At 35.4% G+C, this 27,994-nt stretch overlaps 1 protein-coding gene across 2 annotated transcripts in view; it reads right to left on the reverse strand.

Moving 5' to 3' along the window:
* The window catches only part of LOC111517708 (cysteine-rich motor neuron 1 protein), a 203,659-nt gene that overhangs the window by 170,122 nt on the left and 5,543 nt on the right, over positions 1-27,994 (reverse strand). Inside the window, exon 1 of one of the 2 annotated variants that reach the window (XM_074171941.1) lies at positions 5,606-5,627. The exons of the other annotated variant lie outside the window; for it this stretch is intronic. Within the exon in view, the coding sequence (XP_074028042.1) occupies positions 5,606-5,609 (4 nt within the window). The 5' untranslated portion in view covers positions 5,610-5,627. Of the gene's footprint in view, positions 1-5,605; positions 5,628-27,994 lie in introns of those variants that run through there. 2 annotated transcript variants of the gene reach the window in all.

Below are 27,994 nucleotides of genomic sequence, written 5' to 3' on the forward strand. Positions count from 1 at the left end.
TTTGTTTGGCAAAGCCTAAAGCGATGCCAATGATAGGTTCTGGTCCGATGAAGATGCTTGCAGTACCCTCCTTTGCAGTATGGCCAGGAATGCAGACCAGAGAAAATCTGTTTAGTCTTCCTATCAAGGAGAGTCGTTTTTAATAATTCGCTACCAACTTAGACGGTGCTCGGTAGGAGCCAAGAGCTTCCATACAGGATGATAAGGTCTCTGCTATACGAGTATGGCCGTTAAGGTATTTTTCAAATTAACAGGGTCTAGTGAGTACTACTGTAATTATTTTGAGCCGATCCATGTTCCGTTGAGGCAGTTCTTCAGTTATTTTTCAGACAGAATCCTTATGACAGTTTCTCAATGGGTATTTCCAGTATTCTCAATGTTTATTAATGATCGATGCTGCGATCTCGTCTGTTACCCAATTCAGTTTTTGTAGAAGTTTTTTGTGAAATAAGTATGAGTTTCAAGGGTTTGCTCACCCATTTTGCCCGTCACTAACACAACAATGTTTGTGTTCGGCCCGTCTGAGAAAGTTCGTTCAATCCGCCGCAAGAAAGATCCGAAAACAAAAATCCCTATCAAGTTAACGTCAGCTGTAACCGAAACGGCATTTCATTCAACTTTAATTAGAAATGTTTTTGTTTATGTTAGAAATGCCGGCGCCCGGCAGAAGTTGAGTGACGTTAGACCGATCCGGTGGTGTCCGGAATTCCGGGGGCGGTTTCGGCCTGCCCCACATCCGTCCAAATCTCGTACGGTTTTCCGTCATTTCAGAATGGCGTCGAGCTGTTTTGTTGCGTTATCTGATGCCTTGGGGTATTTCTGATATTTCTCTTGTGCAATTAGAGAGGGCTGGAAAATTTTGTTTAGATGATTTGCTAGTTATTATTTTGTTTTCGATAACTCAAAATGGAGTCCACAAGAGAAATGAGAAAAAATATATCTCTCATAATTCATAAATTATGAGTAACATATTGTCAATTTTATATCCTGAATTGGAAATTATCAGGCATAATTTTATACCAATTTCTTCAAGCAACTTGAAGTGGCGCCACCTATCTTCAAATTTTCAAATAAAACGAAGGTGTGTGAATATTCTTCAGGTTTGAAGGCCGTGAAAACCTCGACCGCGAAAGCTTCGACCATTTTGTCAAAAAAAAGGTGTATCAACTAACTTACTTGAAATGGCATTAGTAATTCTTCATGCAGCTACCGGTTCGGTATTGTTTAGAATTTGGTGATTGTGTAATCATTTAATTGAGAATGCTTTTTACCGTTGTAGACAAACTCATGTTCAAAATAAATATACTTTAAAAAAACTAAAAAACATGCTTCTGAAGAATATCGGACTGAAAAGTTGAAAATATCTTTTTTTTAATGAGCTTAAAACAATAACGAACGAAAAATACTAGTATTATTGTGAAAAAAGCGACGGGCGCTTGATATACAAAAAATATGGCTAAAATCTCATATTTTTCCCCTGTATAATACATAATTTTTTTCTGTGACGGGAAAAACGACGATTTAATATTGAAAAAAACATATTATTACATACAATATGTTAATGTCAGAAAATCATCGATGTAAAATTTGAATTTTCAAACAGGTAGGCTGTTGTACTAATGGTGTTGCTAGGAAACCAATCAATAGGAAATCAAATATCTGTCAATTTAAAACAACGATAAAAATAAAAACAACAATAAACATAATTTGGCGCTCCGGGGCTACTTCATTGATTCTAGTGGCGCATTTGCATTAATTCCATGATTTGATTTACAAATTGCGAACTTAGTGGTCAGTAGTTCCACTGAAAAATGTCTAATTTTTTCTGACTTCTCTGACTCCACCGGAGTTAGTAGAAGCAGCGTCACAAAAATTATTGCCAGCTAAATCGCGGAAAATTCATGAAACCGCGTATTCAAAATTGATGGAATGGAAGATGAAAAAGACATGCAGTTCTTTCTCGAAGACGGTGTTATTGGCTTATTTTTCGGAACTGACACAACAACAAAAGCCATCAACAGTGTGGTCGAATTATTCAATGTTCGAAAGTATGTTACAATCCAATACTAATGTAGACATTTCAAAATATTTCAAACTAATTACATTTCTGAAACAAAATGGAAAAGGTTACACGCCCAAGAAAGCTGCGATATTCACGAGTACACATATTTGTGACATTTTAAATAATGCTCCCGATGAAGTTTATTTAATGGCCAAGGTTGTTGTTGTATTTGGGATTGCAGGAGCTTGTCGAATTTGTGAAATCAGCCAGGTAACATTAGATGATATTGAAGATTCGGGAACGTTATTAATTGTGAAACTCAAGCAAACAAAGAATGATGTAAATAAGAGATTTGTAGTTACTGCAGAATTAAATTTTACCGAATGTACATAGCAGCAGCAAAGAATCGCCGCCTGTTTTATGCATATCGCAATGGAGAATGTATCAATCAGGTTGTGGGTAGCAATCAGTTTCATAAGGTACCTGAAGCAGTGGCTAATTTTCTTCAACTTGAAAATACCAAGTGATATACGGGTCATTCATTTCGAAGATCGTCTGCTACACTTTTAGTTAAATCTGGGGAAGACTTGATGACACTAAAGAAACATGGCGATTGGAAGTCATTAATGGTCGCTGAAGGGTATGTTGATGAATCGGTGGCACACAGGACAGAAATAGCTAATAAAGTGTTTAGAACTTTTGGCAGTGCTGAAATAACACCCACACCCGATTTGCGACCAGGTACATCAACGGCAGTTGTGGCCATGGCAGAAAAAAATATAATTTCAATACAAGAAAATTCGACTGTTTTACCGAATAGTTCAAGGAACATATCATTCATTGAACATATATATATATATATATATATATATATATATATATATATATATATATATATATATATATATATATATATATATATATATATATATATAAAGATATGAAAGTTACGTACAGCGCCATCTGCTCGCGAATAGATCGAGTAATAATGTCGATAATTCTGTCAAATACAGATACCGAGCATTCAAACGGAAATAAATATGAAATGAAAAGGAGAAATACAAACAGACAAACAAACATACATACGTACAGGTGAAGCTAATAAAAGCGTGTTAATAACCTTTTGCCTTTGGCTCGCATCGTTGAGTGAAATTCTACTAACCTTTGATCAAAATAAGTACATACTGAACTGTTTATGAAGTCAGCTGGTTATAAAAAACTTCACAAACTAGCTTCAATATTTTCAAAACTAATTATTACAGTTTATTGTATGATTGACATTATAAAGGGTTTTACAAAAAACACGACACGTGTTTTGCTATACAATAGCGTCTTCAAGCGCTTAGGGACGCTATTGTATAGTGGTGGCAGTTTTTTTTGATATAGAAAAGGCATTTGATGTGACTTTGAGATATGATATTTCACATGAGTTCCATGAATGGGGATTTCGACAAAATCTCACAAAAATTATATCCTCAATTTTTTCTGAGAGGTGTTAGGAGAGAATTGAAGATACTTCATCTTCGTTACGAGTATCAGACAATGGTATTCCTCAAGGCTCAACCTTGAGCTGGGCACTTTGCTATCGCTATCAATAGTATAGCTGAGGGTATAAATTCAGAAATAGGACGATGCCTGCATGTAGATGATCCGCGAATTATGTACGGAGGAAATTCAATTGATGAAATCACAAATCAAGTACAGCCATCTGTACATCAGCAGAAAACAGAGGCCTAAAACTATTAACTATGAAGACCAAATGTATACACTGAATGAATACTTAATTTTATAAAAATTTTATCAACTCGCTGTGGAGCTGAAACTGAAACTCTCATTGAAATTATGAATGTCTAGTTATGTCCCGTATGGATTATGGCTGTATTGTCTATTTCTCTGCTAGAAAGACTCAGTTGAAGCGAAAATTTCTAATATTTAATTTCAAGATTTTTTTCATGTTAATTTATCTTTTCTCAACACGTTATTTTTATTGATGAATGTTGGAAGGCCAAAGTATTTTACGTAAATTTCCATTCAGTATAGATGAAATAATGCTTGGATATAGTCGCTGTAGCTAAATATGTAAAATAATGATACATATTACAAATTTTCAATAGTGTGCATTTGCAACTATTATTGTCTATTGTTTTGTTTATTGTTGTCAGAATGACATTTCGAATACTTTATCGAATACTTTATGTCATGATTCTGTAGTTTTCTTAGTGGAATGCCACATTTGAGAGAATTATTTTGTATTGAAATTGTTACTTTAGTCAATGAGAAATGTAGACAAGAAGATATTGCGCGGAAATTGCATATCCATCAATAGACTGTTTCTCGTATTGTGAAGCGATACAATGGGACTGGGGAGTACAAAAGGCGGCCTGGACTGGTCAAGGACGTAAGAGGTGTACAACACCAAGAGATGACCAATATTTAAAAATTCAATCTTTGCAAAATCGCACGCTTACAGCTCCGCATCTCAGAAATGATTTACTGAGCACAAGACAAGTTAACATATAAGTGTCAAAACAGTAATGAGAAGACTCAAAGAAGTTGGTTTAAATCACAAACGCCCTGCCAGAGTTCCTAGGATTCTCCCACGTCAGAAATCTAGACGGTTACAATTTGCTATAGTCCATATCAACTGGAATGAACATCAAAGGGGAAAAATTCTCTTCATAGATGAAACAAGAATACATTTATGGAAACCAGATAGACGTGGTCGAGTACACAGAAGATCTGGAGAAGGTTTCGCAGAATGTAATCTTATTCATAACGTTAGCTTTGGTGGAGTTTTCATTATGTTGTGGAGTGGCATTCGTTGGGACAGTCGCGCCAAGCTTATAGAGATGAATTCAAGAATAAATTCTGACTGGTACATACGCAACATTTTTGAAGAGTATGTTTTACCTTACGGGCGGCTTCATTGGTTACGACAATTTCGTGCTAATGCATGATAATGCTCGTGCACATACTGCAAAAACAGTCACCCAGTATCTTGAAGTTGTTGTACTTGAGGCAGTGGAGTGGCCACCAAACCTTTCTGACGCAAATCCCATAAAACATATCTGGGACATCCTAAAAAGACATATACGAGGCACGAAATCCAGCTCCTAACTCAATTGCAGAATTAAGAATTGCTGCTCAGGAAGAAATGAATCGAATTCCATAAAAAACCATCAAAGACTTTTTGCAGAGTATGCCCAGGGGGATGCGATAGAGCTAGGAGAGAAAACAGTAAGTACTGAACTGTTATTATTTGCCTCAAAGAACTTTCAGTTTGTCGTCATTATTGCTTGTTCTGATTAAATATCAATACTTAAACTAGTATATTCCATTACTTACAAGTGCGTTATGAAGTTTCAATATCTGGATTATTTGGCAATCAATATACGTTAAATACTTCAGCATATACCATTTACTAATGAAAACTACATAAAGATTCAGACAACTAGAAATAAACATATAATCAAGGCCTATAATAAAATATTTTTGTCTGTGACTGTATTATTTTCCAAAAACGATGACTATCACTTGCGCAGCCTACGATCACCAAATTTATTTCCATCAGAGTTAAAGAATTGGAACAAGAATTGAACATACCCATCTGTAAAGTTTCTTTTACAACTATTCAAGAGACACCAACACGGGTTCAGCCCAAAAGTAACCTCAGATTATATTTGACAATTATTTCCAAAGACAACTCTCATGTTGTCAATTTTTATCGAAATATTAGCAGAGTATCAGCATTCAACAATAATTTATAATGACGAATCGAGAACAGACACTGGCATAGGTTACTCTACAGTTGTTGATAATTCGCCTCATTCATGGACACTATCCCCAACAATGTATACTGCAGAACAGTACGCTATATGACAATTTTCGCGATATTGCGAAATGCACGAAGATATTACTTTGGCTGCCCTCAGAAGTCTGTTGAATATAATAGGTAGAAACGAAGGAACTTAAAATTCAGGAACTTAAAATTCAGGAACTCCAAATAGTAAAAAATATATTTAAAGAATGTGAAATATAATCTCAACTCCAAAATACAAATCATGAAATTATAAAACAACAACAAAAATGTATTGGCACACCAGGGCGACTTCATTGATTCCAGTGGCGCATTTGACTTTTCAGCTGCAGGAAAACCCGAAAAAACTTGCAGCAACACATCATCTGAAGATCTTGATCTGCCAATGTCCTCTCTTTCCTAAAACAAAATGTAGGGTGTTTCCAGAGGCTCCAATAAATTCAATGCTGCATCGCCAGAACACTTAGTGACACGACTATCATCAAACTTGAACCGTTTCGTCTTTGACCAAGGCGTAAAAATGACCAGATTCAACGCCAGAAACACAGTGAGCAATTACTGCATGAAGATTATGATAGTGGTCTGCTAGATTGAAGTATTAATCTATTTCGAACCTTCGTAAGAGTTTGGTGCTTCCGTCAGAGGTTGAGTATTGTTGGAAGATCATCAGCCTTATTATTGGATTGACTGGTGCCTCAGCTATACTCGTTTTCTTATGACAGTCAGTTAGTTTGGCGCATGTTTGGCAATACAGTCGATCATCACCTGTTGAAAGTTCCATTTTCAGATAACACAACACAACAAAGTTTTTGTTTCGGGGTTGAAATTAGATGATTTTAATGTATTTCCACGTGTTAAAACCGAAAGTGACCATAAAAATTATATATTAGCTCTTGTTTTCAAGATATAGTATCATTATATTATATATATGTATATTGAGTTTTCAACAAATTAAATATTTCATCACCAACCGTTGGTACACATGTTTGTTTACATCAGCTGTTCTTAAGTAGTAAACATAACCTACCTAACCTAACCTAGTAAACATAACCTATGTCAATTGTACGCACGTGGTTGCTATTGAAATTATCGTGTGAAGTTGATTTTTAAATTAATTTAAGTGCTGATCTGAAATGCCTCGAAAGTGTGTGAATTCTGTCGATAGCTTTTGCTATATTTGTGGTGAAATAACATTTAGGGCTCAGAAACGTAAAATGACACCTATCGTTAAGCCAGCCTATGAACATTATTTTGGTGTGAGAGTTGGGGACCAAGATAAATCATGGGCTCCTCATATATGTTGTAATTCTTGTTCCGTCATATTGCGAGAGTGGCTGAAAAATAAAAACCGGGCAATGGCTTTTGCAGTACCTATGGTTTGGCGTGAGCCTACCAATCATACAGACGACTGTTATTTCTGCTTAACTCCTCCCATTGAGCAAGGTTTATCTATGAAGAAAAGAGGAACGGTTAAATACCCTAATCTCCCATCTGCTCTTCGGCCTGTACCACACTCAGACAATTTGCCAGTCCCTTCTCCACCCCAAAACTATGAAATTTTAGAGGAAGGTGATGAAGACTGTTTAGAAGGAACAACCCATCCTTCTACATCCTATGACCCTGATTTTGAGGTGAGCGATAGGTCTAGTGATCCGCACAGAATTAGTCAAGCAGAGTTGAGTGACCTTATAAGAGATCTTCGCTTGTCTAAGGAAAAGGCTGAGCTGTTAGGGTCAAGACTACAACAGTGGAATCTTCTAAAACATGATGTGAAAATATCTCAGTACAGACAGCGTCAAAAAGATTTGCTTCCTTTTTTTGAGAAAAAAGAAAACCTCGTAGTTTGTTCTGATGTTAATGGTTTGATGGACTGCTTGAATTTGGATCACACTCCATCTGAATGGAGACTGTTTATAGACTCTTCAAAACTAAGCTTAAAAGCTGTACTTCTGCAAAATGGAAATCAGCTACCCTCTATTCCTATAGGTCATGCAGTTCACATGAAGGAAACGTATATAAATATGAAAACACTTCTCCAATCAATCAAATATGAACAACACAAGTGGCACATCTGTGGTGATCTGAAAGTCATTGCTATACTCCTAGGAATGCAATTAGGGTTCACCAAGTACTGTTGTTTTTTGTGTCTGTGGGACAGTCGGGATAGAAAATCTCACTATAAAAAAATGAACTGGCCTACACGAGACCTAAACCCTAATGAGAAAAATGTAGTTTACGAGCCTCTTGTAGATCCTAAGGATGTTCTCCTTCCCCCATTACATATAAGGTTGGGACTAATGAATAACTTTGTGAAGGCTATGGACCAGGAGGGACAAGCTTTTAAGTACTTGAGAGCAAAGTTTCCCAGGTTGAGTGATGCTAAAGTCAAGGAAGGCATCTTTATTGGGCTTCAAATCCGTGAAATCGTAAATGATCCTGCTTTTGACATGATTTTAACAGGAAATGAAAAAAGAGCCTGGGAAGCCTTTAAGGGGGTTGTACATGGGTTTTTAGGTAACAAAAGAGGTGATAACTTCACAGCATTGGTTAATGAGCTTCTTCAAGCTTACCACCAACTTGGATGCAACATGTCCTTAAAAATTCATTTTCTTCACTCTCATCTTAATTTCTTCCCACAAAACTGTGGAGCTGTGAGTGACGAACATGGAGAAAGATTCCATCAAGACATTGCCTTAATGGAACAGAGATATCAGGGCCGTTGGAATGAAGCAATGCTTGCAGACTACTGCTGGTCTGTGTGTAGGGATGCTCCAGAAGAGTTTTATAAAAGACAAGCTAAACGACAGCGATCTTACAATGAATCGAATGGACTTAATTGATTTTTGGTGGTACAAACTTCTTTTATTTGTCAAAACACTAAGAATAATGTTTTTTTTTATTAATTTTGTACTTAAAATATTCTAAAAGAAACATAACAATATTGTTTTATGTACTTTCACTTTTCACGTATAGTATATACTAGATATATAGTAGATACTGTGTATCTCAAAAACCAGAGCTAATAAAAATTTTTCATTTTTATTTTCGTTTTTATCACCCCAAAATTAGTAGAAATTGACTAATTCAGTGTAGGAAACATTCAAAAAATATTTTTTTGTTGTGTTGTGTAATTTAACAATAAGCTTTGCATAGACTGATTATTAGTTATATTAGGAAACGCTAGTTGAAGTTTCAGAAATTCATATACGTTTTTGCTCTCTTGAACATTCACTACAAAGTAAACAATCGAGGATTTTTCCAGCAAAAGATTCACAAACACAAGACGAGATAAATTGTACGAAATTATTCCATTTAGAGCGGTCAGGAGTATTGATTCTGTTATTTTTTTGCTCACGAAGAGTATTTCAAAAATTCAGAACAATCCTCTTGTTATCCTAATGAGTAACTAGTGGACTTCAAAGACTCCAGGAAATCGGTTGTAGATACAGCTGCATGAACAGGTGTTTGAGTTTGGGGAATAAGTAGGAAACATTCTCGTTCTCGTTCATCATAAAAACCACGTTTTTGAAATTCTTCGTCAAGAACAACACTTGTAAAATGCTATTCATGTAGCAAGTGTTTCCTAAATTATCTAATCCAATTTTCTTCTCGAAATTTCCAGGACAACTCTCTACTAATTCGTAAGGAAGAACATGTTTCACAGAATCTGCATAAGAACCATTTCTTAAGCTGCAATCGATGCTTCCAAGTAATGAAGGGTTTCGTAGAGGAATCGATTCGGCTCTTTCTTCATGAAGCTCTTCCACTGAACCACGAGGACTGCAACTCATATTTTGGGGGGCAAGAATGACCTATGTCCATCGACCGCACTGAAAAAGGAGAAGGTGGATAAATCAGTTGCGAATTAACCTTGATAGGAGCCTGATGAATATCCACCTATCTCCGGTTGTTTCGAAGAGATTTTAGTTCCGTACTGAAATAAGGGCAATGCACGATCTCATCAGAATTATGTGAAGGAGGAATAGTTCCAAGGACCGAAGCAGCATTACCACGTTGAATAGTAATACTAATTCTTTTTATAAAAAAAGAGGTAGAATGGTGATCTTTCGTTGCTTCGCCTATTCTCCTTCCTAGTTCATAAACGAATAACAGAGACTCCGGGCCATAAATACCAAAAGTTCCAAACGCTACTGGATGAAACAGATGGTTGTTACCAAGGTTTTGGTATTTTTTTCGTTTCAATTTATCGCCAGAAAATGCTGCGGTTCCAGGAGACTTCGAACTTTCATCTACATGGGAAGCCGCGACCGTGTCAACGCAAGTGAAGTCTCATACCATACCGTATTTCCATTGTATGATAGACATACCATCTGGTCGTTTACCATCATTTCAACTGGTACCTGTGGGCTCCACAATTGCAGGAACATACGGTGACACCATACCTCGTTTCAATATGTCGTTCACCTGGTGATGTCGAGATGTACGCCCTGCACTCCTCCTGCAACTCAAACCATGTGTATCTTTCTCATTAACTATACTACCGCATACACAAGTATGAGGAACATTGAATATATATAGTTACTATACAACGGACCTCACCTTGCGTTTTCGTAAAACTGTTTAGTGAAAATCTCACAATGAAGTGTTTTTTGAAAACGAATCTGTAAAACTTAAAAAAACTTCAATTCGAACAAAAACCATTAACTATAAAGAAAAAGGATTTTTTCGCACTATTCAGTTCTTACATTCGAGATCCATTTATTACGCATTTCTTTCATATGCGTAGCAAACCAATCTGCTTGTCGACTGAAAACAATCCCGATTGGAAAAGCATAAAAAACACAATGCGGCGCCAACAAACCGAAAAACAATGATGCCTTCTATTATCTGAATCTACCAAAGCCATTCATCATGTGTTCTAAACGAAACCGGACGGAGCAGGCTAATTGCCATATTTTTAGCGAGTGAATATCGCCTATTGAAGTACTATAATAAATCACTATTGTTCTCTTGTTTGTGATTCGAATTCGAGATAAATAAGTACTATTACTCATCTGAAAAGCCCGAGAAAAGAATCGTACTGTTCATATGCACAGTTTAGCTAGTGTTGGAGACGATTCATATCACAAAATATTTTTTCAATGGGATCTACGCTCCTATGGCCAATGGCCTACATGACAAAAATATGACATTTTTAGTTGAATAGCATAAACTAATCAATATATCAATCAGTCAATATTTACTTAATATTCAATCAATATTCACTCCTCAATACAATTGAAAGACCACTACTTTGTAATGATCGTATACAGGAATAAGTTATATGATAAATATAATAACGTGACCTTTGGAATTTACTCTTGTTGGTAATGACGGTCGGGCCGGAGTATACAGAAGGAGGAATGAAAGTTTCATTCCCTACTGCTTATCTTCAAGGGTCCCATTTGGAGGTGGATCGATAATGGTGAGGGGTGCAGACCTTGTAGTTATTGGCAACGGATCCCTGACCGCCCAAAGGTACGTTAAAAGTATGTTGGATGTCCAGTTACATCACAGAGCAGAAGCAGGAGGGTACATTTTTCTTTCAAGCAGGAATCGTGTGTCAGTACCAACAAGCCCACAATATCCACCACTTTGGGGTGTCCTGCTTGCAGCCCGGACCTGAATCTCATCAAACATATCTGGGAACAACTGGGGAAGAAGCATTCGAAGCCGTTAGAGCCAACCCAACACTTTAGATGAGCTAGAAATCGCTCTTTGAGAAGAGTGGGAGCGTTTGTCTCAATAAAACCTCAGAAGGATCATGAGAACCATGCCCCGTCGAATCTGAGCTGTGAATTATGTCCGAGGAGGTAACACAAGATACTGAGCCATTGATTGTTACACAAAAAACTTCTTGTTCACTTTTGATTTCAATAATTAAAGGGTTTTTTTCATTTTGATTTTGATAGTTCAAATCAAATCAAATAAAATGAAAATAAACTTTATTGTATGAAGAACATAATTCTCACTGACAGAGTCGTTTACAAAATAAAGAACAAAACAATAATCACCTTCAAATATCTATCGATATGCTAAATAGTCAGGTAGATAAACTGATAGTAATTATAACTGGAATACGATAAATGCACATTATACAATATATATATATATATATATATATATATATATATATATATATATATATATATATATATATATATATATATATATATAAATCAAAAGGAGGAAATTCGTGGACATGACACTCAAGAAATATAGAGGCAAACCGCGGACACGTGTTTCTGGCTATTGGCCTCATCAGCGCGATGCATCTATATAAATATAACTCTAAAACACATCAACAACAAACAGGTGTAACTATAAAATTAAGTTCTATATAAATATAAATAATGTATAACTATCACTGAAATACATTGAATAATAATGTATACTAGGATTTGAAGACGAAGTCGAATTTCACACATTAAAAGTTCATACAGTAGAATTCATGTGATGAGTAGAAAGAATTCGTCAATAGAAGTTTTTTTACGGTACGTTTAGATTGTTTTTTGATATCTAAAATTTTAATCTCATTTGGTAAGTTATTTAATAATTTTTTACCATTATAAAATATGGAATTTTTTATTTGTGTCGATGTTGGAATTGGTAAGGTTATATGTAGTGCTTGTCTAGTATTATATTGAGACATCTTATGAGTTTCGTTTTTAAATTTGCTATGCATGAGACATACTGATTCCAAGATAAAAATACAAGGTAGTGTTAAAATTTTATGTTTTATAAAGAGTGGCTTGTAAGAATCCCAGAATTTAGCTTTGCACATATACCTTACTGCTCGTTTTTGTAAGACAAAAATCATATTGAAAACATATTGACTACATGATCCCCAAAAACAGATTTCATTTCTCAGATGTGAATCGTTTAAAGCATAATACACACTTTTTGCCATATCTACACCAACTTCCCATGAAATGGTTCTTACTGCGAAACATCCTGATGCCAATTTTCTTCTGAGTTTTTCAATGTGACTTTCTAATTTCAATTTATCATCTTTATATAAACCCAGAAATTTTATTTCCGACATATAACTGATCACCTGATGTCCTATATGAAGTTCTTGAAAGTGAGAATGTTAGTTTTTGGTACATTAAAAGACAACCTATTAGCATCACACCAATCTTTAACTTTACTAATATCATTCTCAATCATTTGATGCAATTGTGTGCCGTTTTTATCATGCCAAAGTATTGTGGTGTCATCTGCAAATTGAGTGAACTCTCCGGAAATATTAATTGAGGCTCGATCATTTATATAGACTAAGAAGAGGGTGGGTTCCAGAACTGATTTCTAATTTATGTGATAAGTTGTCTTGAGGATATACGCTTTGAGTCCGTCCGGATAAATAAGACTCAAACCATTGGATTATCACATCTCTAAACCCATATTTCTCTAATTTTTGCAACAGAATTTTGTGGTTAACACAGTCGAAAGCCTTTGTCAGATCACAGAAAACTGCTGCTGCAACTTCCCTATCATTTAGATTCAGATAAACGTTTTGAAGCAGGTTGAAAATTGCATCATTTGTTCCTTTCTCTCTTTGAAATCCCAATTGTGTAGAAATAATAGTATTCAGAAAGGCCATTATTCTTTTCTTCACGAGTTTCTCTATTATTTTTGAAAGCGTGGGTAACATTGAAATTGGTTTTAAATTTGTGGGATTATCAGTATCACCCCCCTTATGTATTGAAATTACTAATGCGTATTTTAAACATGCTGGAAAAACTCCTCTTGCAAATGAAACATTTACTGATTCAACTAGTACACTAATAGCTGAGTCGGGGAGATGTGAAAATATTTTTATAGATAAATCATCCCAGATGCATTTTTATTTTTAATTTTATTAAAAATTTGTTTCATCTCTACGGTATCCGTAGGCGTGAAAAAAATGATTCAGAAACAGATATATGATTTAAAATAAATCAGTGGATCATTTGAGGAAATAATCTGTTTAGAAACAGTTTCTGCAACTGAGCAATAGTATTTATTGATATCGTTGCATTCTGAATTTGTTTTCACAGGAGCAGAGTTGCTTTTAACTTTCAAGTCATTGGCAATTTTCCATCTCTCTTTTTGCCTGTGACTTGCATTTTCTACTCTGTTCCTATAGTATACCTTTTTAGCCGTTTTCAAGGTTTTTCTATAAATGGACCTATACTTGTTATAAACAGAAATGAAGGTTTCATTTTCACTGGCAAATTTTCTAATCATATGTAGGGATCGTAGTTTTTTTTCCGAGATTTTGATACCCTTTGTCAACCAGGGATTTTTAGCTTTTTTCTTGATTAGCTTAAGAGGAAAGCTTCACTACTTTTTTGACGTATACCCAATACACGACAAAAATTATTCAATAATTAAACATGGTAGCTATTTGCATTGCCTTTCCAAATAATATATAAAACGAAATCACAAGCTCATAAAGGAGCGATCCTTTAGTTTGTTTTGAGGAGTTTATAATTCGATAATTAGATATTGTGGAGAAGTTGCCTTTGACGAATTATAGAGTAAGATATGAATGATCTCTCAGAATCGCGGCTCGAGTAGTGAACTTATCATTTATCGAGGAACAAATCCAAAACAAAACACAACAAGACCCAACATTCAATATACTCCACTAAACAATACACATTCCTAGAAACAATAAACCTATAGAAACACCAACACAAAGGATATTACCTGATGTAATACAAGTACAGGCAAATTTAAAGAGACATCCAGATGGAAGGAGACGACAAATACCTGCACTAAGGCGTTCTAACCGTATAAAAGAACAAACAAGAAGATGAAACGTTCGGTTTGAGTAGAGCCATGAAGATGATAGCACAGTCAATTAAGATTCAAATAGATTTAGTTGCCAGTTCTTACTTCAGAGACTCCCTCTCCGATGGCTACAGAGGAGTGTTTTTATAAAACAAAAGTTAATGAGAGAATTCAGGGTGGCAGCATTGCCTCGAGTAAGATAGCTGCGCCCTCGGACTAAGCTTCTGTTTACAGACAGAAGAAGTCTGGCCAAATGCACTCAGCTAAGTAGCAACACCCATATACATTAAAGACGAAGAAGCCAACTTCAAGGTGTCGATTTTTCATGACGGTATGCGCGCGCATCGTTAAAATTTACTCCCATTATTTTTTCTCAGCGCGCCAAAAGAAGTTTAAAAAACAATTATACAATGAGCCATAATAGTTAAATTCAAGCGTGCCTACAAACGATAAAAGTAATTTTCATATAATCAGAGGTATAACTATTGAAAACAATTTTCACCCATCACAACAAAACTGCTCTCTCTCTCGACGCGCGTTTCACCACGAGATGATTTAGAGTAGTCTCAATAACTTGGTTTGCTGTACACGCGCGTCAAGCGATAGCGTTTTTGTTCTGACGAAGAAACGCTGTTTTCAATAGATTCATTCCATGCCAGAGATTCTACATTCTACTTACCGAAAAATATAACTCCCGAAAATTGAAAGAAAGGACCAGTGTTGAGTAACTTGGTGAACTCATCAACATGATTTTATTCAAACTGAGCTGATAAGAAAAAAAATAATAGTTTTAGGTAACATTAAAGTGATTTCATAGAATGGAATATTATGATTAAGGGCAATGAAGAATGATCGAGTTTCCAAGGAGAGTAATATGAAATGAGTTACCATTTCTCTCATTTCCTAGATAAAAATAACCGGCCAGCTCTATTCCGAGGAAGCTGTTTTATAAAATCCCAGTTGGAGATTCTTTCGTCCGTTTGTTAGGACTTTCATGTTCAATAAAGTCTCATATTGACTCAAAGACATTCTTTGAAGACGGAAATGGTAGCTTGAAAACATAGATTTCCATACCGGTAAGAGTGGGAGGATATCTTTCTCAGTGACAGCGGCATTGGTAGACGTATAACCTATACAACTGAAATTTATTATATCTGCAAATGGATTGTATTGAGCACGAAGAATAATGTGATAAAACGGCAAAGCCGATCATTTTTCATTTTGAGGAGGAAACCTGCATCTTTCCACTCCTAGAACTTGATTAAAGATCATGTGTATAGTGATAACTCTTGCGACGAAATTGTGCTTTTTGAAATTGGGATAAGAAGTGTTCGAGTAAATAAATGAAAGGCTTCCTTTGATATCCATTGAATAGTTGAATTTTGTCTACACTTTCAATTTTCATTACATCGTTAAAAATACAACGGTTTTTTGGGTAAGAAAGTTTTTGGCTGTCTACTACTCCATCTTGATACAAAAAATGTGGGAATCTTCCAAAGAAAGGAAGGAGGCATTCAATTTCAAAAGAAGTAACTCTATACATAGATGTGTAGATCATGATAAATCATAACGAATGTTTTGAATACAAATTGAATAGAGTATGGTGTCTTCTGTATAATTCAGTGTTCATATAAAAGTATTTATTTCGAAACAGATTTTCTTTCGTGTAATTTAAGGAGGGCTTTTCACGTCCGTTTCTGACTTTCAGGGGGGGTTAAATTTTTCTTGGAACGCCCTGTATAAAAAAAGTTAATATAGCAAAACTAATAAGTGAACATAACATTTATCAATTCGAAGGCGATACGGAGTTCGCCAGGTCAGCTAGTACACAATAATTTCCAACTGAGCCGAATAATTCGATAAGCATGAGTTACATGAAATCGATCGAATGGACTAGATAGATGTGCATCGTTGCGTAGTGGAATGACAAATAGATGACAATAATTTTTTGAAAAATAAGGCTTCAGGTATCAGAACGGAATTCGGGTTCTTTTCTGTTCAGAATTACTTGATTTGTTTTTATCTTATATTACGATTATATAAACACCATAAACTATTGAGACAAAAATTCCCATCCCAAAGTATACCCGGAAGTTTATGGAACAAAATTGTTTTCGACTTCTTGTTGACATTATTCAAGATACTTCAAAAATTTACTGTGGTCTAGTGCGCCGAAGGAAAGCAAAGACTATAAAAAAAATAGAAGAAGAAGAAGAAATATTTACTGGAATTCTTCCTTACTTTTTGAATATTCAACAGTAAACAAATGACATTTGTTCCTTAACAATGAATTTAGTAGAAAGTATTTTCAAGTGGAATTTTTTGGGGAAAAACTTCGTTATTCGAAATATTCATTGAAAATTTGATACATTGGTATAAGGTAAAGAGATTTTCAAGGTGGGGAGGCAGTGGAAAGAGATGTGATAGCGGGAATATCTTCTTTCTGGAACCATATTCTGTGAGCGAAATTAATATTATTTTTTCGAAGATGAAACCAAATAACCATATCTATTATTATTTTAAAACGTATATATGCTTTTGTTTGGCAGTTTACAAGAAGCCCAATAATGAAAATCATATAAACACAAAATCTAGCTACGCTGTAAAACATAGGTCTTATGGAGGCTACTGCTGGAGCCTGCCGGAATCCCGGATTCCAACAATAAGAGGAGTCTATTTGGAGGAGTGTGAAACAACAGCCTTGAGTTCACTTGATGGTTTCCGGAAATGGGATTTCAATCAGAAGTTGTGAGGTTTAGTGCATCAAATCCTAAGGTGACCCCTTTAGGTACTTTGTTTTATTTTCTATTGAAGCCATCATTGGAAAGAATAGAAAATTCCGCACTTTGACATTCTGACTTCTTCATCCAGTGACAATTTATGTTCAATAGGGATAACTTAGTACTTTCATTCATTCACTTCAATAGCAGGAATGCAAAACTCTATTTGAACTCTCAATGAACCGTATTCTTCGTTTTATTGGTATGGTGTAACTGAGTTGGTCTACAAGTGTCGAAAAAGAAATCAGTATTTCTGTAGATCGCGTCTGAATGAAAAGTTTGATTTGGTGACCTTTTTTAGCATTTATAATTAAATTTCTAGGAAAAGATCAAGAACCGACCTGCGCCCTTGCATCCGTAAATTAAGAGCTATATATTCCAACTGGGCATATGTAACGCTTTCTTGCTCTCGATCAAGAAGGAAGGAAACTGTATACCACATGGAATTTTTTTGAAAAGATAACATTTTTGCTTGAAAACTGGCTGAAAATCAGAAAATCAGTCCCACTTCAGTGGTCATGTGTTATACTTGACCTGTGAAATTCAACATGTTTTTCAATGTAAAAAATTAGGATATATCAGTTTTATACGCTTCTACTGAATTTTAACTCTCGAATCTGAATTTTCATTTTACCGATTTGAATGGAACATAATTCAAACTTCATATTTCTTATGAATATGAGATCTACCAGAAAAAATAAAAGCTTTTCCAGAAATACATTTTCACTGTGAAATTTTCGTTGTCATTTTGAATTAATCAGGAACTAGTTTGAATTAATTTGTATAGATGTTGGATTGATTGATTCAATAAGTTTGTTTTACATTGATAAAGAATGATTTCGTCATTGAATTGAAATATTGAGAAATCAACTGCAGCTAATGTTCTTCAAAATATAATTGAACTGAATATAAATTTCTAGAAGTAAAGAAGTTTATACATTAATGTATGAGTTTGAAAATGTCTTTATAGGACGAATGTGCAGTAATGTTAGTTACAAATAATAGTGGTGAAAAACACAGAAAGTGTCAATTCTCTATTCCTCATAATTATTTCCTACCATGTAGTAACACCTATATCCATCAATTTATAGCAAACTCGTTGATCTAATTATATCTAATAATTTCCCCTCCACAGAATAGCTGATTGTGGAATTGGCCGCGGTGGTAGTGCGCCCGACTCACGATTTGAAGGCCGTGGGTTCGAACGTGTTAGGCCGTGTTAGGGATCACACGTTAAAAGGTAAGACCTCGTTAGTCCTTAGCTCACACAAGTTTCTCAACTTCTGAGAGTTGTCGTTTGTATGGAGGCGACAGCTGATTAACGGACGAAAAAGATTTTTTTAAACAGTATGAATTCGAGTTTTGTTGGAGATACCTTTCATGATAATGAACGTATTCAAACTAAACACAATATTACGTGATATTTCATTAAATATTATATATTTATACCCTTTCCACCACGAAACAAATCCATGACTATGACCTCGCAAAATAGTTGTTGATTAGGGTATAAAAACTAATGTTTTATATTACAAATGTTCAGTCACCGAAACTTGGGAAACTGTTCTGAACCAGAAAACTGTACACACCTCAGCAACTTCTGATGCTTTTTAAAGCTCAGATCAGAATTTCTTTGAAGTACTGTTTTCATGTATGGAGCTCCGCTCCCAACCATAACCTGAAGGTGATGGATTCCATCCAGAAAAAAGCCATCCATCTGATTGGAGACTCGAACATCACTTGCAACCTAGATAGTCTGGAACATGGAAGAAAGGTTGGAGATTTATCTATCTTTTATAGACTTTCACGGGACATGTTCAAGTGACTTGGCACATTTGATTCGACCAAGAGCGGTACATATCAGAAATTCGCAACTGACAACTTTTGACGCTTTATAAAGCTCAGATCAAATCTTCTTTGTTGTTCTCATGTAAGGAGCTCCGCCCCTAAGTATACCCTAAAGCTGCTGGATTCCATCCATGAAAGAGCCATCTGCCTGATTGGAGACACGAATATCACTTGCAGCCTTGATAATCTGGAATATCGAAGATATGTTGGAGATTTGTCTCTCTTCTATAGATACTTTCACGGGAGGTGTTCAAGTGACTTGGCACATTTGATTCCACCAAGAGCAGTACATATCAGAAATACGCTACGGACTGTGTCTGCTCATTGTTTTGAGGTTCAACTCAGTACACCTCAAACTTCACTGTTTAGGAATTCTTCCGTTCGGAGAACTACGTTTATGTGGAATAAACTTCCTGAGAACGTTTTTCCAAATGAATTTAATCTCCAGCGATTCAAATCCAACTTTCCCACAGGCAAGCTTTTTGGGCGTCTTGGGAATTCTTCTGTAGTGCTTGTGTTTTGTCCTAAAAAAAAGAAGTCACATTTTTCAATTCAATGCTCATTATCTGAAGTAGTTATTCCAAATCAGCTTATTCTTCAGGTTTTCAGCCGAACAATTTTTTTCTAATTTCTGTATTTGAATATTCATTTACGAAACCGCAACTCATGCTTTTCCTACAAGCTCCCCTTCATCAGTCGACAAACTACAGAGCCAAATGGGCACATGCCGTCTAATACAGTAACGAGGCCATTCGTGTCTTGGCGCAACAATAGCTTCAATAAATCAATAAAACTGAAATTGAATTGTGATTTATCTAGTCTATCGATGAAAACTAATTTTGTTTTTATTGAAATGCCAGAGCGATGTCAAACCATTGTCTGTGGAAACAATAATGAATATTTTCAGTTGTATGAACGAATTCTTGTTATTTCTGACTTGTTTGATTTGGCATGAGAGGCGAATTGTTCATCATCCATGTAATGGAGACGACGTTATGATTCGAAGTGGGTATACATTCGGAAAATTGTATTGAACTCATGGTAATGAAATGAAAAATGTTGGGAGTGGATGAGTTTCAGTATGAAAATCAATAAAAAAACACTCGTTCTCGAATGATTTGCTTTACAGGATATTATTCAATTTCATATATACATGGGTATATAGTATACTCATGAGCTACTTGTTATTTTCATCAGAATACTTTTTTTGTAGCGGACTCAATATGTTAAACTGTTTTTCAGGGTTTATAACCTTCTATAACTGAAAAAATAAGAGCTAAATCAATAGAGAATATGCTAAAGTCTAGTACAGGACAAACTGAAAAGTTCACCCCGAACAGTTACTGCGTAATAAAAACTACTGGAAAGTCCAATTAGTCAGTTACTTGTCTTATTCATAAATTTTGCCTACAAATTGAAAAAATAGTTAAATTACAAATCATGAATTTATAAAACAACAATAAAAATTAATTTGCGCTCCGGGGAGCGCAAATTCCAGTGGCGTATTTGCATTTCAGCTTCAGAAAACCCCGGAAAAACCTGCAGCACCACATCATCTGAAGATCTTGACCTACCAATATCCCTCTCTCATAAAACAAAATGTATGGTGTCTCCAGAGGCTCCATTAAATTCACTGCATCAACAGAACACTCAGTGACACGACTATCGTCAAACTTAAACCAGTCCGTTTTGTCTCTGACCATGGCGTAATAATGACCAAATCAACGCCAGAATATTATAATAGTGGTCTGCTAGATTGAAGTGTTCATCTATTTCGAACCTTCGAAAGAGTTTGGTGCTTACGTCAGAGGTTGTTTCATGTTTGAAGATCATCAGTGTTAATATCATATTGACTAGTGCCTTAGCTTCACGTGTTTCCTCATAACAGTCAGTTGGTTTGGCGCATGTTTGGCAATACAGTTGATCATCACCTGTTGAAAGTTCCATTTTCAGATGATTTAACAGTAAGCTTTGCACAGCCTGGTTATTAGTTATATTAGGAAACGTTAGTTGAAGTTCCAGAAATTCACATTCGTTTCTGCTTCCTCTTGAACATTTACTACAAAGTAAACAAGTGAGGATTTCTTCAGCAAAATATTTACACAAGACGAGATGGGTTGTACGGAATGATTCAGTCCAGAGCGGCTGGGAGTATTGATTCTGCTATTGTTTTGCTAACGAAGAATATTCAACAAGAACCCCAAGAATTCAGAACAATCCTCTTGTAGTCCTAACGAACGAGTATCTAGTGAACTCTAGGAAATCGGTTGGAGGGAAAGATGATACATTCTTACGAAACTGCAGCTGCATGAAAAGGTGTTTGAGTTTGGTGAATGAGTAGGAAACATTCCGGTTCTCGTTCGTCATTAGAACATCATTCTTGGTCATTCTTCGTCATGAAAAAATCAATTGAAAAACATAATTATTGATACTTGACTTTCTTAAGTGGTTGACGTTTCCGAAAACAATTCTTTTCCATTTTCGAAACCTCAATCTCAATATAAAAATTTCACCGTAAACTGTAGTAGTTCTAAGTTCTTTTGGCACAAGTGTGACTTGTTGGATCAAATCGTGATTAGAGATATTAACAGTGATTTATTTACTGGCGATTATCACAAAAATCCGGGAAATTGAAACGGCTTTGTTTTGCATAATTCAGGAAAGATGGTATTTCACAGGAAATTATCTTAATGTGTCGGTTTTTACAGAAGGTCAATAAACCCATCCGTCATGCACGTTATATTAGAAAAATCAATGCACTCTTTGTCTATGAATTGCACCATAATAACAATCACCTACAGATGAGTCACAAATTTCACCTGCAACTTTTTTATTAAATGGGTTTTTAGGTTCGGTATAGGTCCGATGTTTCTGTATTATATAGCCTATGTAAGCGGTAAATTGAATCTGAATTATGGAGCTTTTATGATGAATAAGTTACTACACAATGTGAGTGTATATCTAAAATAAAATACGGTTTTGATCTATTTATTTCAATAACAAAACGAATCTAAACTGGGAAAATCTGGGCCTCACAAAAGACCCAGCAGAAGTTTTAGGGTCTAGACTTAAATAAAGACATATGTTAGCCTCCGGTGTTTCATTTTAATGGTACCGATTTAGAGAAAGGGAATTTGTCCCTTTTTTACACGAGAGGGTGACCTAGTTTTCTGCAACAATGTACCCGGCGTCATAGAAATGTTCAACATAACATATGAATGGGAGAAATGGAGAATTTTCACCGATTCATCAAAAAGAAATTTAAAAGCTGTACTTCTTCACAATGGGAACCAATATGCTTCTGTGCTTGTTGGACACTCAGTCCATTTGAAAGAATGCTACGAAAATCTTGAATTTGTTCTTAATAAGCTCAGCTACTCTGATCATAAGTGGACCATTTGTAGAGACTTGAAAGTTATTTCAATGTTACTAGGTCAATAAAGTGGTTACACTGAGTTTCCATGTTTCCTATGTGAATGGGATAGCCGTGACAGGACACAACATAATGTCAAGCAGGTGTGACCAATAAGAAAGGGTCTTATTCCTGGAGTTGAAAATTTTGAAAAACAAAGTTTAGTGGATCCTAAAAAATCTTACTTCCATCACTCCATATCAAATTGGGGCTAATGAAACAGTTTGTGAAAGCATTATACAAAGAAGGAGATTGTTTCAAGTATCTTTCTGAAAAGTTTCCTGGTCTATCCGATGCTGAACTGAAAGAAGGAGTCTTCGTTGGGCCTGACTTAAAAAAACTTTGAAAAGATGAAAGTTTTGTCACTAAAATGGAAATGAAAGAAAAAAATGCCTGGAACTCATTTAAACTTGTTATAACAGGCTTTCTTCGGAACAAAAAAGACCCAAACTACAAAACTTTGGTTGCTGAATTGATACAAAACTATAAAATGTTGGGCTGCAACATGAGTGTCAAAGTCATTCACTCACATCTGGACTACTTTCCCGAAAATCTAGAGGCTGTAAGTAAGGAACAGAGAGAACGGTTCCATCAAGACATAAGAGAAATGGAACGCAGATACCAAGGTCGGTGGAATGTTAACATGATGACAGACTACTGTTGGATGTTAAAAGAACACAGCCGAAAAGTACCAAAAGAAGCTTTGACGGAAAAGGAAAACGTTTTTACAAAGACTTATAATCACTTTGCAAACACTCGTGTATCACTATTATGCCTAGTTTAGCTATGTGGCATTGTTTTTTTTTTTGTTTTTACTTCAAGTCGAAATAATAAAAATAAATCCACAATTCCTCGTTTTTTGTACTTTTTCAATTATTTCATCCTTATTTTGTAGGCAAACCTTATGTGATAGATAAAAACAAATGTCATTTTTGAAATCATCGCAAAAAATGCATAAAGATCAGTTAACGAAATCAAAACAATTTTTTTGCAGACCTGTGTTATTGACTTGCAATGAAAAAAACAGCTTTGAAATTCATTTTTTCGGATGAAACAAAAGAATGAAGCGTATAGCATTTCAGCATTTTTTCTATAATGATGAGGTATATCTTGAAGACTAGGTATTGAGAATTTCAGTAAATTTGAAGTGAAAAATTCCAGAAGAAAAACTATGATGTATGTTCAAAGAAAGTTTATTTGACGTTGAAGTTCTATATATTTAATAATGGCAAAATTGTTTGTACCAAGCCATTTTGAACAAAGGTGGATAATTAAAATGAATAAGTATACATTTTTTTTGAATTCTCAATTTGAGTCCAATTCTAGTAGAACTGGAGTAGATATAGGATTGCTTCATTTAAAAAAATATCGGCTTCAATCAATACCTTCACTCCAAATATTAAACTCTCTACTCAGAAACAATTGAATGACTCAATGTGTAATGAATAAGTTATGAAAATCATTCAATAATTCAATGTAGTTGAAGTCCACAAAGAAAATAAAATAATCAGAGATAGGCGGGTTGACTGTTCTTGTTCATCTTTCACCACTGAACAACTGTGCAAGCTGTTTTTGGCGAGTCCATTGGCTTGGGATGTAGGCCATCGGATGCCTGCTTCCACGTAGCCAGGCTGGATACGGAAATGACAGAATCACTTGTGGTTCTGTTATTCCCTAAATGAATGGCATCCCAATGATGGGTTAATCCTAAGGTGTGTGTATCAGGGCCGAGAGGATGAATGACACTGAGACTATCAGCTGTCTCTACGGAACCTTCGAAATACCGGGCGCCCTCTCGTTGTAGCATCGCCATGTCACGGTAATGCGGAGCTCTGTCGTCATTGACCTTCTTTTCCTAGCTACTCGTGGAAGTCAACGCTGATGCTGAGTCTACGAAGGAGGTGGATGTCGAACTTAAGTGTCCAACTAACTTTCCTGTGAATTTAGATCAGGAGCGAGAGCTTCTCAACTCTTCAACTCCTGATTCAAAAACTGAACCTAAAAAAAGGTTTGGTGGTGTAGCCAGGAATCGACTTAGTCGTCTCCTCAAGAGCGGAGTACCTTATTAAACCGCCTTGCATCAAATTCTTGAGCGGCGTACACAGAATCTGTCCCAGATGAAGGAACAAACCCCCATGAGCAGATTAGCAAACGTTTGCGCTCAAGTGATGATTCAGCAAAACCAGAGGCGAAAAAGCTCTGCACGGTTGAATCTAAGACATCGTCAGTTGTAACTGAAATGCAAAAACCCTCATATGGTGAGAATCTCGTACCTTAACTATCCGAGTACCTCATTAACGATGAAACAGCATAGCATATACTTTGTGCCTGCCCCGCCAGGGACCGTATCAGGTTTTTAGAGTTCGGCTGAGCCGTACTCTTACCATCTCACCATATAAAGTAATCGGCTTCGTTAAGAAGTTGGGTTTATTTGGTCGACAGGTGTGAGCCACAATAAACCCTTGAGGGTTATGGTGGAGGGTCGCTCGCTTTGGACCTAATCTAACATAACCTATCTGTGTTTAATTTACTATTGAAAATCATCTTGAATTTTCAACATTTTCCATTCAATTTACAATTTGTTTATCAGCATGCTGAAATCAACGAAAAAAGTTGAAGAGGTGAACACCTGCCCATTTAGGGAATTTTTAGTATGATTATTATCAATTCAATCAAGTGTTGAAGTTATTGACTTTTGAAAAAATATGGTTGTGCTCCTGGAATAAATATACTCGTGTTTCTATATGTTTATCAAAGAAACATGAGAAATATTTCCGTATATGATCCTATTCTATCAACTAAAATTTCATATCAATTCTGCAGCTTTCCTTCAGGATATGTTGATTTTGATTATTACGTAGAATACGTTAATTAGTGCATGTCTGTATGTAAGTTATAGATGAAATAAATCGCATTATATTTACTCTGTATTGAATTGTGCAATCTGGTACAGTAGCTAGCGAACGGTTATTCGGTATAATTAAGAACAAATTCATTACTGACAGAGTTGCTATGTGACTAACAAAATTTCACAATGTGAAATGTTCGATAACGTTTTCAATTTAATGAATATATTTTCATGCTTTCTCTGTAAATTGATATTCAACTCTACCTTATTTACTAAAATATTATTTATACAAAGAATGAGAGCATTGAGCTGAGGCATTTCCGGTAAAAATTTTCAAGTTATATTAAGCAACATAGATAATTTAAAACATATTACTGATAAATGTCAATTTTGATAAATCTTTTCGTGAGTATACTATACTGATGTGAACAATTCTGCAGAAGTTGACAACCCCCCAAAGACGAGTCTCCCGAATTGTCAACATCAAATGCTTATAGAACTAAGTCCCCCATTTCTATGAAAAAAATCAGTTATTCCCTACTTTTTATATTTTTCATAGATGCTACCCTACAAACTTCAGTTAGGAAAAATATTATACAAGCATTAAAAATTCGTGAATCTCAAATAAATCTACAATAAAAACGAAATGAAGCAGATTGATTTCCGAACAACCTAATATTTTAATGATGAATTGCTTTCATATCTGTAATTCACTAAAATTAATTAAAAATTAATTTTATTAAATTTTTGTATGATAGTAATACGTCATCAATTGATCTCAAAAAAGATCTTAAAAAGATCTTTAAAAAAACTCTTTTCGATTTGCCAAGTTAAAACTATCATACAAACAAGAGCCCTCACTGATGAATTGCAAATGTAAACTGGTTCTTCTTCGTTTTCCATTTGTAGAAGAAAAGGATTAAGCATTTTCAGAAAAACAATAATTGCAAATAAGCTGATTGACAATAAAACATTTATTCGTATAGATTGTGGAATGAAATCTATTGAATAAATGCACAATACACATTGAATATATTATCAAAAATGACTGACCGTTTACAATTTACTCTATTGAATTGTGTGCGGAGAGATTGGATAAATCCAACCTCACACACAAGTCAATAAAAATATTCTCGGACAGTCAAGCGGCGTTGGAATCTCTTGGCTCCCACCAAGCAACGTCTAAATTGGTAGCAAGCTGCCAAAAAAGACACTTCTCGATAGGAAGACTAAACAGATTGTCTCTGGTCTGGATTCCTGGCCATACTGGCCTGGAGGGCAATGAAGCTGCTGACTCTCTTGCAAAGGAGGGTGCTGCAAGCAGCTTCATTGGAGCTGAACCTGTCATTGGCATCGCTTTGGGCTTTGCCAAACAAACACTTAACACCTGGATGGCAAGAAGAGTTATGGACTTCTGGCAGAATCTTCCAGGCTCACTCCAAGGCGTTTATTCACTCTTGGAAGCTTGATTCCAAACAGTTGTTGAACTACACTAGGAATGAAGAACAACGATGTCTAACAGGACTTCTTACAGGTAATTGTTATTTGAATCATCACATGCAGACACTTGGACTGTCGGAAGACAGTGTGTGTCGCCTCTACCTGGAAAATGATGAAACTGCAGAGCATATACTTTGTGCCTGCCCCGCTGAGGACCGAATCAGGTTCTTTGAGTTCGGCAGATTCGTACTCTCACCATCTGACCTGAAAGACCACTCAGCATACAAAGTAATCGGCTTCGTTAAGACGCTGGGTTTATTTGGCCAAATGTGAATAGGTGTGAGCCACAATAAACCCTTATGGGTTACGGTGGAGGGTCGAATAGACCCACTCACTTTAGACCTACCTATCTACCGTTTACAAAAAAAAAAGGGAAAAACAATGAATAATCTGGTGAATTTTTTTATGCTCATGAATTCGAATTTCCATGGATGACAATTGGTATTATTCAATTTGGCAAATCCAAATCCGGCACTATCTATTTGTAGAATAAGTTATTGAAATATAACAAAATTAAGCAACTGGTGCCACCTGTCTAGAGATTGTATTACATTGTCACTTGTTCTGTGAATAAAAATAATTTTTTTGTTCAGTTCGTTCTTAGCTCCTTGGTCGTTTCTTTCAATACTAATGAATCCAAAAATTTTTATTATCTTCTCCTTAACTTTTGGTGTCAAAACTAGTTCACTTCGAACAAGTTCCGAGCCTATAACTGAATAGCATTTGATAATGAATCAATTATTTCACTGCATTGAATCAATAAATCGGAGAATGCATTCTATTGAAAAACAAACCTAAATACAAATATATCATTTCAGCTGTCATTGACCACTATGAAGAAATGTTCTGAACTCAAGAAACATTTTATGTTATATTAATTTTTTGTATCACAAATTACAAATTCTATTCACTTAATTTCTCGTGTGAATTGGTAACAGTGATGATAGAAAAAATGATGGTCCTGAAATAATACATTTGTATAGTCTCATTCACAGGTGGTTCTATAATA

Source organism: Leptinotarsa decemlineata, unplaced genomic scaffold, assembly GCF_025532065.1.
Source record: "Leptinotarsa decemlineata unplaced genomic scaffold, Ldec_3_MD MMD2_tig00000035_RagTag_RagTag, whole genome shotgun sequence".
Classification (NCBI taxonomy): Eukaryota; Metazoa; Arthropoda; class Insecta; order Coleoptera; family Chrysomelidae; genus Leptinotarsa; species Leptinotarsa decemlineata.